General features: G+C 41.5%; 1 protein-coding gene across 1 annotated transcript in view; it reads right to left on the bottom strand.

The window, feature by feature from the left end:
* fbrsl1 (fibrosin-like 1) overlaps positions 1 to 15,276 on the bottom strand; it is a 744,464-nt gene that overhangs the window by 220,297 nt on the left and 508,891 nt on the right. The window contains 1 exon segment of the mRNA XM_034171080.1: positions 4,956 to 4,985. Coding sequence (XP_034026971.1) covers positions 4,956 to 4,985 — 30 coding nt within the window.

Below are 15,276 nucleotides of genomic sequence, written 5' to 3'. Positions count from 1 at the left end.
AAATTAATTAAAAGCTTGTCTGAATAAAATGTCTTCAGCTGCTTTTTAAAAGAGTCAACAGGTGAAGAGAATTCCACCGCCTTGGTGCCACAACCTGAAAGGCCCGATCCCCACGAGTTTTAAACAACGTACGTGGAACCATCAGCAACCTCTGACCTGACGATCTAAGAGCTCGGGATGAAGAATAAGGTTTCAGCAGGTCAGGGATATACTGAGGAGCTTGACCATGTAAGGCCTTAAATGTTAAAACTTAAATTTTAAAATTAAACCTAAAATTTACTTTCAACCAATGAAGAGAAACCAAAACTGGAGTGATATGGGATTTTCTACTGGTGCTAGTTAAAAGCCTTGCTGCAGCAGTCTGTACAGACTGAGGGCGATCCAAAGCTGATTTACAGAAACAAGTAAAAAGACCGTTACAATAATCCAAACGAGAAGAATTAAAAGCATGAATAATCATCTCAAGTTCAACCTTTGAAACCAGTAATCTGAGTTCTTAAATGATAAAAACAATTTTGAACCAGCTGTTTGGAATGATGCTCAAGGGACATTGAACTGTCAAAAATGACACCTAAATTTTTAAGGCTCGATTGAACAGACAAGCCTAAGAAGCTGATATGCCGCCTAATTTTTGAAAACATATGGTCAGGAGCAGTAATCAGTGTTTCTTTTTTTTATCAATATTTAACTGGAGGAAATTGTTGTTTAGCCATTGCTTGATTTCTGTCAGGCAATTATTTAAACTAGACAATTTATAAGACCCAGAGGCTCTGAAAGAACAATATAACTGAATGTCATCAGCATAGAGATGATAAAAATGTTATTGTAACATTGTATGTTATTGTATGCTATTGCACTTCATTCATTCATTCATTCATTCACTCAGTGGAGTACTAGACTGCAGTAATTACAGGTTGATAAAGTAAATACAGGTTCACTTTATGGAACTGTTAAAACTCTCAAGCAACCGATAAAGCAGGAAAGAAAAAATTCTGACAAGGAAACACCCTGACATCTTCCCTCCCACTTTTCTGTCTTCCATCACTCTTCCTTCATATCATCCTTCCTTCTCCACCACCCACAGTGATGCCACGGTGCTGTATGGAGACTGACAGGCCCGCTACCGTCTTGCTGTCGTGTCAACTAGCTCGCACCCTCGGTTCCTTCGTGCTTCAATGAACAGATAAAAGCCTATTGACTTGCCGGGATACAGTTAATGCAAATTGGTCCTGCTATCAATGTATTATTTATGGGGAGAGACGGAGACATTTCCACAGAACTGGGAGCTAAGCTTACTGGAGATTAGGCATGCTATCTCATTCATTTACTAGGGAGTAATTGCTAAACTGTGAAGGAATTAGAATGTGTGAGACTCCCACAGGCGCTTCATCTTGTAACCAGGTAGCAGCCATCAGCTATCCAATCTCCTTGACAGTGATTAAATGAGCACACACAAGTCCGATATTTGAACGACATCTGTCAATTTACAGACGTTTGCTTTACATATAATCAAGTTTTATATTCCAGGTTTCTATAATGATGTGCAAAACTGAAAACCTGGCAGATCATATTAGAAAATTTACCTCTGGAAAAAATAAATAAAATTCCATGAACCTCAGATGTCTAACCTGTAATTACAAAGAATTTTGACATTTCATCTAGTGGTTCAACCAAGCAAAATACGTACACTAAGTGCATGACAAGTAGGTCTGTTGCTGCATTTGTTTACGTTTGTCACCAGAAGGTGATTGCACCATAGAAAATCAAAACGTAATGCAATGCTAAAATACCATAGGCTGTATGAGCATGTACCTCTTAGGGCCCTGTCACACAAGAGCATGAATGCTGTATAAATCACATGAACTGGAAAAACAAACAGAATTTGAGCTGCATTCGTACGGGACAGACAGTCGTACAGCTGTGTATACCCAGAATGTGGTTTGAAGCTGGCTCAAATGATTCGCGCACATTTGGATAGCAGCAACTCCAGAATCCAGGTTAACCACTCAGAGTGGGTGGAAGGCAAGCGGGGTGGTGGGCAGGGAGCTGGCAGGGGAAGTGCTGTGGTCTGCACTGTTGAAGACCTGCCATGTCACACTTCTGGGTGTTGAATGACATCCAACCCATGGACCGATTACATGTGTAGCCCGGTGGAAAATCAGGGTTCTGAAGGAAGGAATTGTGTGCTTTTCTTTATGTTTGATGCAAATGGTATATCTGCATTAATGTAAAAGTTTGCACTGGGTTAATTGTGTTTCTGCTATCAGTAATAATGTCTGATTGAGATCAGGAAAGTCACTGTGAACTGAATTTCATGTGTGCCAGGTGGTGGGTTTCGAGTGGCTGGTTTGAGGGCATGTGCGCAGAGTGACTGGTCGAGTGTATGAGTGAGGTGGGGTTTTTCGGTGTTTGGGTGGACTGAAAGTGGAGAGGACGCGCACAGGGAGGACGTGCTTCGACGGGAGCGAATGCGCTCCATTGAGGGCGAATGGCTTTACTCTCTGACTGAGCTGATGGAGAGGAGTTTTTGACTCCGCACAGAGAACATTTTCCCTGGACACGCCAAACTGTGGTGGGCGACCAGTCCGAGGAAACGCTGGCTGGACAGCAAGACGGGAGAATGAGCCTGGAGAGCCGGACACATTTGAAGCGGCTGGGCCCAGGAGTCGTGACGTGTTGATAAGAGATACGGCCGATTCCTAGATGTCAATCAGGTAGCCTGTTTCCACGCGCTGGATGTGGGCTGTGTTTTACAATCTACACATTGTTGTTGTACTTCTTTGCAGCAGCGAGGTTCGTCATGATGTGGTCATGTGTCGCATAGTGGCTGGAGGAGTTTCAACGCATTCAAAGTGAATAATCAGTGGATTCAGTATTGCAGGCTGAGGACTGGCCTGCGTGACAAGTTATTTTTGTTTTTCATCCATTCCTCTCACCTGGAAAACGTGAGTACAAGACTGAATTGTGCGAATGTATGTGTGTGTGTGTGGGCCCGGTTGTAGTGCGTTCATGGGGAGTCGGAAAAACAGGTTTGTGATTTTAAGAGTTTGGGAAGTAGTAACGTGGGTTTTTACGGTTGTAATTTGTTTGTGTTATAGCAAACGTCGGAGAATGATTTGTGGGGTTTTGAAATGTGTTTCTTTCTGTTTTTCTTGTTAAAAATTAAATAAAAAGACTGTTAGATGTTGGCAACAAATGTTTCCATCTCTGAATCAAGATTCACTTACCAGGGCGGCATTCCATACTGCATGTTGGGAAGGGCCTAATACCCTTAATTGGACATTGGACCCAAAGCTCCCATTCTGAAGAATGAGTAATATAGAGTGGTGGTAAAGGTGCTACGTAATTACTAAATTTTGTTTAATGTTCTACATCACATTAAACAAAATAAACTCAAAAAAGAAAGAAAGAATAAATGGCAATAATAAAAACTACACTCCAACAATTAACCCTTATTTATTATGGCTGTTGTTTTTATAAAGTATGCTTTTATTTTTTTGTGAGTGAGCATATTACGCCCATCCTGTACTCACTCCAGTGGCTTCCAGTTCGTTTTAGAATTGATTTTAAAATTTTAATGTTTGTTTTTAAAGCTATTTATGGCCTTGCACCTCCCTACTTGTCTGAAATTTTAACTTTGCGCACCTACAGTAGGACATTAAGGGCATCTGGCCAGCTTTACTTAGATGTTCCAAGGTCAAGATATAAACGTTGGGGTGATCATGCTTTCGCGGTAGCCGGCCACAGACTGTGGAACGAGCTACCTCTTGAGTTACGTACTATTCCTGACCTAGCACTTTTTAAATCTAAGTTAAATACTTATTTATTTAAACTGGCTTTTAACTGGCTTAGTGGGGAGGTGACGTTCTGTTTTTTATGTGCCGTTTTAAAATTTTATTCTATATGTGTTTTATTTTTGTGAATTTGTGTTTTTAATGTTAAGCACTGTGGACACCAGTCGGTGCTGTAAAGCGCTTTATAAATAAATGTTGACTGATTGATTGATTTTTTAGTAATCACTATTTATTATTGTTATCTATTACTTATTTGATTTCTTTCTTGAATGCTCTCCATCAGTGACAGAGTTGTTCCATTTCATTATATGTTTACATGACAGCAAAGGCTCAGTTTGTTGAGTCTTTCAATGTTTTAGCTTTATGTTCTGTGCACATGCGTTCCCCTACATTCGAGAATGAGTTATTCTTTCCAAGTAAGAGTTATTCAAGTTATATGTGTGAAAAATCCTGTATTTTTCACATTGCAACCCTTTAAATATGTATATATATATATATGTATATGTATATATATGTGTATATATATATATATATATATATATATATATATATGTGTATATATATATATATGTATATATATATGTATATATATATATATATATATATATATATGTATATATATATATATATATGTATATATAAGTGTGTGTGTGTGTAGGGAGGGAGGGAGGGAGGGAAGGAAGGAGAGAAATATAATAAAAAATGTATATAATTTTCTTCCTACGAGATATATGTATAAACTGTATTGAAACGCCAGTTTGTTTGTTTGTTTCCCAGTATGGTCCAACCTGAGGACTGAGTAAGCATACTGAAGCTCTCAGCATGTGGCACACACTATGATGCAGGACAGAAGCTGCTATTTAAGACATGTTCAGGCTGAAAGCATTCCAAAAATAAGCGATGCCACAACTTTTTTTTAACCTCCCAAACCAACACTGAAAAGCAGCTTCTTATTCATCTACGTTTTCCTGTTTTCCTGCCACTTTCTTGTAAAGTGCACATGCTGAACAACTGCAAGGCCGATGGCGCGGCTGTCGAGTAGCCCCTCATCTGTTTTCGCTGAGGCTGTTTCCCTTGTTTAGCTGAGAGTTCGCATTTGTTAGTCACAGCCCTCAGTGGCTTCATGCGGTGGGTGAATAAACACAAGAAAAGCAGTCTTACCTTGTCATCAATGTCACTCTCGCTGTCACACTGCAACAGAAAAGAGACAGACACAGGAAACATAAGGAATTATTCATTTGCTCCCCCACCCCAACTACATAATCAGTGCAGATGTTATTTTTTTGTGCAGCACTTCATTCAGTGACAGCTTTCAATGCGAGCAGCAAAGGATGAAGAGGGAAGCGTGCAAGTCTAAAAAGTGTTTTTTTTTTTAAGTTTTGAAAGCCTTTGCAGAACAACATTATGGGCTTTGTGTAACAAATTCAATGCTGTGCATTTAGAAAAAAAACTGAAAAAGAAAAAAAAGCAATAATGCTGTACCTTGGAATCTATTATAAAGAGTCCATTCAATGACATCACACTGAGCTACAACTTGTCATTTAGTCTTTCAAGTGCGCTTTAAAATTTGCTGATTGTACCTCAAGGACATGCACGGCTCCGGCTCCCTGAATAATCAAAGCGCTACCTATTAAGTGTGGTATTTCAAATCTGCTTTGTGACAAGCCTGTCTTTAATTTGTGTGTCAGACATCCGTGGCAGTGAAGGAGTCCAACAACAAGAGAAGTTGCATTCTAAAAAAAAAAGAAAAAAAAAAGTGCCTCGCCTCCTGTGGCCAAAAGCCAAATCACCTTTTTATTCAGTCGTGAAATGAAAAGATTTTCCTTCCACACACACACACGGAGTCATTTCACAGTTACAATATGTGTTGACTGGGCTCAAATACCAAGTGAAGAGGCGCTGCCTTAAAAATGCTGAAAACTCAGACCTTGTAACTGCAGATATTGAGGGTTGGAGTCATTCTTTCCAGCCTGAAATCTCTTTTAGTGAATAATAAAAACAAGGTTTCACACAAACACTGGAAACATTCAACACTATGTGAAACACTGTGTCTACGGTTTTTTTTTTCTACTTTAAGTTGTGTCCTTGCTCCCCCCAAAAAAACGCTTCTTTCACCCAATCTCACTCCCCACCTTCCTCTCTTTGTCTCGACTTTCGATCGGTCCAGAGGAAGGTCACTGACCCTGCTGTGGGGGCTGCTCACTCAAACACAGGCCCTCATAGTCATGAGAAGGGCACATCGACCTTCTCCTTGATGTGGTCCTTGTCCCCTGGACATCTGGACCTGGTCTTCTCTGATAAAGGTCTCTTCAGTGGAAGAGTAACAAAGGACATATCCTCAGGACGTCACGTGAAAAACTAATGTAGTCAAAGTGCCCTTGCAGACATCAAGCATGGACACAAGGTTTAGAAATGTTACATCAGCTTTTAGACTGTGAATACAAAGTGCTGCACAAAAACAGCATAAAAACAAAATGTCTGGAAAGTATTCACGGTGCCTCACTTTTTCCACATTTTTGTTATGATACAGCCTTATTCCAAAATGGAGTAAATTTGTTTTCCCCCCTCAAAATTCTACTCACAAAACCCCATAATGACAACATGAAAAAATGATTTTTAAAAAAATAAAAACTAAGAAATCACATGTACATAAGTATTCACAGCCTTTTCTCAATACTTGCATCTTTGGCAGCAATTACACCCTCAGGTGAATATGAAGCCACATGCTTGGTGTACCTATATTTGGGCAGTTTTCTCCATTCCTCTTTGCAGCACCTCTCAAGCTCCATCATGTTGGATGGGGAGCATCGGTGCACAGACATTTTCAGATCTCTCCAGAGACGTTCAATCTGATTCAGGTCTGGGCTCTGGCTGGGCCACTCAAGGACATTCACAGAGTTGTCCTGAAGCCACTCCTTTGATATCTTGGCTGTGTGCATAGGGTCATTGTCTTGCTGAAAGATGAACCATCACTCCAGTCTGAGGTCAAAAGCGCTCTGGAGCAGGTTTTCATCTAGGATGTCTCTGTACATTGCTGCATTCATCCTTCCCTCAATCCTGTCTAGTCTCCCAGTTGCTGCTGCTGAAAAACATCCCCACAGCATGATGCGGCCACCACCATGCTTCACTGTAGGGATGGTATTGGCTAGGTGATGAGTGGTGCCTGGTTTCCTCCAAACATGACGCCTGGCATTCACGCCAAAGAGTTCAATCTTTGTCTCATCAGACCAGAGAATTTTGTTTCTCATGGTCCTTCAGGTGCCTTTTTGCAAACTCCGGGTGAGCTGCTATGTGTGTCGTTTACTAAGGAGTGGCTTCCGTCTGGTCATTCTACCATACAGGCTTGTTTGGTGGATTGCTGCAGAGATGGTTCCTCTCTCCATAGAGGAATACTGGAGCTCTGACAGAGTGACCACAGGGGTCTTGGTCACCTCCCTGACTAAGGCTCTTCTCCCCCAATCACTCAGTTTAGATGGGTGACCAGCTCTAGGAAAAGTCCTGATGGATCTGAACTTCTTCCTTTTATTGATGATGAAGGTCACTATGCTCATTGGGATCTTCAATGCCAATTCCTTTGACTTCATTCTTGGTTTGTGCTCTGACATCCACTGTCAACTGTGGGATCTTATATGTAGACAGGTGTGTGCCTTCTAAAATCATGTCCAATCAACAAAATTTACCACAGGTGGACTCCAATTAAGCTGTATAAACATTTCAAGGATGATCAGTGGAAACAGGATGCACCTGAGCTTAATTTTTAGCTTCATGGCAAAGGCTGTGAATATTGTGAGGAAAAAATTAATTTCACCCATTTTGAAATAAGGCTGTAACATAAAAAATTTGGAAAAGTGCAGTGCTGTGAATACTTTCTGGATGCACTGTCTGTCAACAAATAAAATAAAAATAAAATGGTGCAAAGACAAAACATTCATGGTTTCTTGAAAATAACTCAAATGGTGAGTGTGCTTGCTTCTAAAACAGAAGGGTCCCGGTAAGACCACCCATGCCCCATTCTACATGTACATCTGGAGTTGCATCTGGAAGGGCATTCACCATAAAACTTGGACGAAATCAACATGTGGATCCATATTGGATACAATGTGGCAACAGTGAGTTAAAAAAAGGGGTTGGGGGGATGACAAAGACAAAGAAATTACTTGAAATTACATGAAATATTGGTTGACTAATTGTAGTCGAGTCTGGTGTACTGTCTCATCCACAACACCACAGAACCGCCACGTGTCCCAAATGGCAATCACTCAAGCAGACAAGTCCATCCCCACCACTACAAAGTAACCATATGTAACCACATGCACATCCACGTGGACTATGAAAGTAAATATGTTTGAAGTCTAAAATTAAATGACTCAGTTGAACAATCTCAGACTTTGGACAACTGCAAATGACGGCTGTACAATAAGATCATAATAGAAAGTCCTAAATGCTCCTGGTTCCTTCTTCCCCCCAAGACACTCGGTAACCCTGCGGTGTGGGAATACAAAGCACGGGCAGGTACATAAGGCTTCACCAGCTGTGACAGAAAAGAAGTCACATTACTATTCAGTATTTTGTATGTTCAAAACAAAACAATGAAATATGATCTGATAAGAACAGGAAACTAGTGCCATGATACCAAAACTGGCATAATATGTCTGCACGTCCTACTCAACACTCTGAGCTGCATTCTGAACCAGTGGAAGCCTTTCAATACTAGTAGGTGGCAGGCCTGAAAACAAAACATTTGCAGTTCTGAAGAAAAGAAACCCATGAAATCATGTTTCTGCAACTGCCATGGTCAAGATACTCAGGTAGAAAAATTCACTACTGGTAACCTCTTTAATATGCAGTTCAAATGGTATGGTAGTGTCAACGACCTGACTCAAGGCGTCACTTTATTAGGTACACCATGCTAGTAGCAAGTTGGATAAGTCAATGGGGTTTTATAAAGGAACAGTTTGAACCATCTGTCATGCTTAGTTATCATGTGACAGGGTAACTTACACTCAACAAAAATATAAACGCAACACTTTTGGTTTTGCTCTCATTTTGTATGAGATGAACTCAAAGATCTAAAAGTGAGCACTTCTCCTTTACTGAGATAATCCATCCCACGTCACAGGTGTGCCATTATCAAGATGCTGATTAGACACCATGATTAGTGCACAGGTGTGCCTTAGACTGTCCACAATAAAAGACCACTCTGAAAGGTGCAGTTTTGTTTTATTGGGGGGGGGATACCAGTCAGTATCTGGTGTGACCACCATTTGCCTCATGCAGTGCAACACATCTCCTTCGCATAGAGTTGATCAGGTTGTCAATTGTGGCCTGTGGAATGTTGGTCCACTCCTCTTCAATGGCTGTGCGAAGTTGCTGGATATTGGCAGGAACTGGTACACGCTGTCGTATACGCCGGTCCAGAGCATCCCAAACATGCTCAATGGGTGACATGTCCGGTGAGTATGCCGGCCATGCAAGAACTGGGACATTTTCAGCTTCCAAGAACTGTGTACAGATCCTTGCAACATGGGGCTGTGCATTATCCTGCTGCAACATGAGGTGATGTTCTTGGATGTATGGCACAACAATGGGCCTCAGGATTTCGTCACGGTATCTCTGTGCATTCAAAATGCCATCAATAAAATGCACCTGTGTTCTTCGTCCATAACAGACGCCTGCCCATACCATAACCCCACCGCCACCATGGGCCACTCGATCCACAACATTGACATCAGAAAACCGCTCACCCACACGACGCCACACACGCTGTCTGCCATCTGCCCTGAACAGTGTGAACCGGGATTCATCCGTGAAGAGAACACCTCTCCAACGTGCCAAACGCCAGCAAATGTGAGCATTTGCCCACTCAAGTCGGTTACGATGACGAACTGGAGTCAGGTCGAGACCCCGACGAGGACGACGAGCATGCAGATGAGCTTCCCTGAGACGGTTTCTGACAGTTTGTGCAGAAATTCTTTGGTTATGCAAACCAATTGTTTCAGCAGCTGTCCGAGTGGCTGGACTCAGACGATCTTGGCGGTGAACATGCTGGATGTGGAGGTCCTGGGCTGGTGTGGTTACACGTGGTCTGCGGTTGTGAGGCTGATTGGATGTACTGCCAAATTCTCTGAAACGCCTTTGGAGACGGCTTATGGTAGAGAAATGAACATTCAATACACGAGCAACAGCTCTGGTTGACATTCCTGCTGTCAGCATGCCAATTGCACGCTCCCTCAAATCTTGCGACATCTGTGGCATTGTGCTGTGTGATAAAACTGCACCTTTCAGAGTGGCCTTTTATTTTGGGCAGTCTAAGGCACACCTGTGCACTAATCATGGTGTCTAATCAGCATCTTGGTGTGGCACACCTGTGAGGTGGGATGGATTATCTCAGCAAAGGAGAAGTGCTCACTATCACAGATTTAGACTGGTTTGTGAACAATATTTGAGGGAAATGGTGATATTGTGTATGTGGAAAAAGTTTTAGATCTTCGAGTTCATCTCAAACAAAATGGGAGCAAAACCAAAAGTGTTGCATTTATATTTTTGTTGAGTGTATGTTACGTCATAGAATCCAATGGATTTCGACATTTTTTGGCCTTTACTTTGGAGACAAAACATTCAACAGTCAAAACTATTCCATTTATTAATCTTATTAGCTCAACCAATAATTTGCACCGCCTTTTGTTGTTGTTTTTACCCCATAACTCCAGAACATTTAGTCATAGATAGTCCAAACTATACCTTTTTGGAGTATTTATGATCAGACAAATAATGTGGTATAGTTTTCAATATGATTGGAGCATCTTTTAATTTTGACCCCTGTGTAATTCTTCAATTGACCCCTACTTGGCTGCCTATTGAAAATTCAAGTGGCCAATCGTTTTTTTCAAAAGCGTAATGTCTAAGGAGTATTTGTGCTGAATTTGGTGCTTGTGTCACCAGTTGAAAGATTCCTCTGTAAATGTTCTGTTATCTGCTGTACCTCAGGGCCTATAAGGATTATATTTATTATTACTGTTGTTGAATTTGGAGAAGTACAAGATGATAGCTTTTGTTTTCTTTGAGTTGTCGTGTTAAACTGGAGCAAACATATAGCATTTTGCAACTTCACTTATTAGGGAAACCGTAACCACATTCCAGGAGAGAGTGGTTTTCATTCCAAAACATCAATCCAAGTGAAAATATGCTGTTGTTGTATGTTTGCGTTCCTCTCATGTATTTGTTACTAAAGGCTATTGATTAATCACCCTCTCCCCCTGGAGACAATAGATAGTGGCGTGGTGGAAATGTGGAAAGAGGAGTGGCCAAGCTGTAAGCTCCTCCCACTGGACCTCACAGCGGGATGCGTGAGGAACAGAGCAATTCAAGCGAAGAGCCACATGCAGGGGAGAGAAGAGGACCCCCCAGTGAAAAACTGCCTTCAATCTGTCAATTAAGTCCCTGCGGCAACATATTTAAGTGGACCCTTTTTATTTTGTCTGTCTCCCTTTCAGAGCGGAGCACAATGAGGAGAGAGTTGGGTCAATGGAGCCACAGTGGCCCTTTGTTATGAATGCGGTGGGTCCAAATGTATAATTAAGTAAAAAGAGTAATCAGTGCAAAGGCTCAGTGGCCAAAATCTCTCAGGAGAAGGCGGGTGGGGTTGGTGGGATTGCAGATCGCCCCGTGATTCATCCAACTCAAGAGTCTCTGTCAACTTCAAATGAAAAACTGAGGTGAAAACATGAAGGAGAGTCTGGTGTGTTTGTGTCGATCTGCACAACAACTTGATGAAATGTTTGCGCTCCGAATGTTCACACAGACGCGTTCATTCTCAGAATGAGGACACACACCTGCATGGAAAATGACACGTTCAGTTTGACACTTTCACCTTTCAAAGTGATCGTTACCGACAGCTCGCTCTGTTTGTTCAGCTGCGGAGGATTTGTCCAAAACCTCGACCTTAGAAAACCATTTTAAACCAATAAGAAATTAAACTTTGGTACAGAGGAAGAAGCCACAATTTTTGATGCGAGGTATTTTTGATAATGTTTAACAATTTCTCAAAACCTAATAGAAGCATGTTGATATCAGAGTGTGAGTCTCTGGTGTGGGTGCCATGTTATACTTAAGTAATGCTTTTCCAATTGTTTCTTTTCCAGGCCCTAACTTGCTATTTGGATGAAGGTCAACTCCGTAAATTCCCTCAAAAGATCTGATTTGACAAAGGTCAATCTCTTTAGAGTCAAAAGTCAAATATGGGATTAAATATTTTCATTTTCCCCCCAATTTGTACCAAACTTGGCACACATGTTGTGGGTCCAAAAATTGCCCATGTGAGGTCAAATCTGTCAAAGGTCAATCTTTGGGGTTAAAGCCAAGGTCGTGTGTGTATGCTGATTATGGTCTACCCTGGAACTGTGCTTAATGGATTAAATATCACAAAGACCGTGGTTATTGGGATCACAGTCAACAAATATCATTTTAAACCAGATTGGGATGATGCATAGGTAGTACAGTTCCACAATTCTGCAAAAAGTTCAATCATTTGGGTGAAGGCCATGGTCATTGAGGTCAAAAGCCGGATTTCTACATAGCAATGAAATGTGGTGTCCATCTGGAAATTCTATCCTAAACAAGGAGTCCATATACTGACTGATACTATGCCTACCTAACTGTCGTAGTGACTTAATTCACATGGGTACCACTGCCTAATGAACTTTCTAAACAACTGGTCTAGTTACTCTTTATTTTAGAACCCATTAGTGAGCTGTACAAAACCAAATAATACAACAATAATACAATAAAGTCACAGAAAGGGGTTAGAACATTGTAGTAACTACACCATGACCTATGAAGAGCACTTGTGACACACATGGATTTGCCTTCCCCTCATGATACTCTGGAAAGACCCTGAGGACAGTTGGTGCTTTTCTTTACATTCAATATTGTGAAGTGGATGAGAGTCTATAAATATTTGCTTAACAACACGAGTGGTAATTTTCGAGCAAATTTTCCTGTGAAAATATCCAAATAGTGATTTTTGAGGTAACATTGTTCCAATATTATTTTCTCTGCTAACCAATGGAGGGGAGCAATCAGAATTCTACGTATTTCCTCACTGGATCTTTAGAGATAAATTAAAAACCTATCTCACGTGTTAAAAAGCTACAGCAAAATGGTGGGAAAAAAAAAATCTCCAATCATACCCAGTGTAACAGTATATCTTCCTCCTGAAATATCCTAGGACAACTTTCCCCCGGGGGTTAGGGTTCGGGTTGGGTTGGGGGGCGGATATCCAGGGTGGTGTGAGGTATCCTGCGGGAAGATATATTGTTACACTGGACCACCACCTAAATTTGTTTCACTCTTTGCTGACTGAAACGCCACCTCACAAAAAAATATCTTCACAATCCAGCACATTTTGTGTGACAGATTCAATACACATAACTTCCGCCCTCCTCTGTCAGCTGGCGGAAGAAATAACAAAAGGTGAAATTGGGCCGATTTCCACCAACCCCCAGGAAAAGCGCGTAAATGTATTCTTTGCATGCAGCAGATCAGACAAGTTCCACCTCGCAGCAGGGGCGAGTCCTTCTCTATTACTGGGGACGGGTTTAAACCCAAGGTGACGGAGATGAACAACTGGCTCGGCCTATTCCCTGGGCGCAGTCTTGGCCTTGTTGTTGCACCACTAGCTGCACCACAATAGATGAGGCCTCACAAGACTGAAGCTGGTGAGGAGGAAAAACAATATCAAACGAGCCCAGCGTGGTGCTTATCCTTTTACAAGAAGCATGCACTGCAGCAGAGCTGAAAGAAGAATACTAGCTATGGCTCAGACTGAGAGAGACACGGCACAGCGGGGGGACAGAGGCAGGTGGACAGTGGGAAATAAACAACAGAAAGAGGCAAAGGGGGGAGTGCTGCTATAGAGATGAAACGACGGATGGCTGGATGGCTGGGGTAGTTTTTTCTCTCTACTGTATGTGATTCCTGATGTTCTATTACACTTGGTTGGCTTAACAGGAAGGAATAGAATGAACCTACAAAAGTGTGATTGACGTGTGCTTAAGTGTGTGGAAGTAAAGAGAAAACAACATCCTTGAACGCCGTCACCTTTTTTGAAGATCACCACTGGAAGAGAATACATATTCTGACTCTGCGCTGACTGTCGCCTTTAAATATGGAATTCAAAATACTTTAATCCTGGTTCATTCACTTGTGTTTTAAATATGTTTCAACACCAGATGGGGCAAATCAGCTGGAACATTGTGAAGCATTTGTTTCTAATCAGGTGATGACATACTGAGGCCCAATTTAGCACAACTCACGTTGCCTTCCCTTTGCCATGGACTGCACAAGAATGTCCACTGCAAGGGTGCTTCAAAGGGTTTGAAACATTTTGAAGTAGTGCTTCAAGTTTGCCATTACTAACTTGCAGTACCGATGAAAGGTTCTGGCACCATTCTCAGTAACATCTTGTAGCCATTCTTTAATTCTGGTTTTCTGTTCGCATTCAGTTACATAAAAAGTCACCAGCGATTCCTGTGAAGGGATGAGGGACATGACTATGTCAAGACAGTCAGAATTCATAGAACCTTAGTTACATTCAAAACTCTTTTCTCCTGATCCGAAGTGTAAGTGGATGTGGTACGCTGTGACCTCATCGCATCCTGATGCAGTTTGAGCAGTGAAGATAACGTGTCTCCATTGTCAAAATAAAATTTACAGGGGAAAACAGGAAAGGCTTTGTGTGTGTGTCATATAAGTAATTCTAATGTGAAAACCACAAGGACTATTGGGAGAACTCTTAATAATTACAATAATGATGATTTAATGCTCGCAGCACAGTGGCTTAGTGGTTACCACTGTTGCCTCACAACGAGAAGGTCATGGCATCGGTTCCCACCTGTGGCATTTTTGTGGAGTTTGCATGTTCTCCCTGTCTTTGTGTGGGTTCCCTCTGGGTGTTCCAGCTTCCTCCCACATCCAAAAACATACAGGTTAGGTGGATTGGAAACTTTAAAATTGGCTGTAGGTGTGTGTGTGTGTGTGTGTGTGTGGGTGTGCATGTGTTTGTTGTCCAGGGTGTACCATGCCTCACGCCCTAAGTCTGCTGGCATAGGCTCCATTGAGTGAGTGTGTGTGTGTGCGTGATTTAATGCTTTATTTGTAAATGTAATATGCTGGTTCTTGTGGTGAAGTTGTTAAAGTTGTGTAGATACAAAACAGTGGTGTTAAAATTAAATACTGTGTCAATGGTATTTAAGACCATGATATGAGTCTGTTGATGAGGTAAGCTAATGTGGCTCACCTTTGTCTGGCACCACATAATGTGGGTGTGTATGACAGGCAAAAATTTAGTCTGCGATTTTAAGACAACCGCACATTTTTTGTTCATAGTCCGGCCAAAACAGTATATATGGAAATACAAAGCTACAGAGGAAAAGAAACTGAAGAAAATGCAAAATGCCAAACTGAATTTTCCCTAAACAGAACG

Source organism: Thalassophryne amazonica, chromosome 5, assembly GCF_902500255.1.
Source record: "Thalassophryne amazonica chromosome 5, fThaAma1.1, whole genome shotgun sequence".
NCBI lineage: Eukaryota > Metazoa > Chordata > Actinopteri > Batrachoidiformes > Batrachoididae > Thalassophryne > Thalassophryne amazonica.
This window is presented reverse-complemented; position numbering and strand designations above follow the sequence as displayed.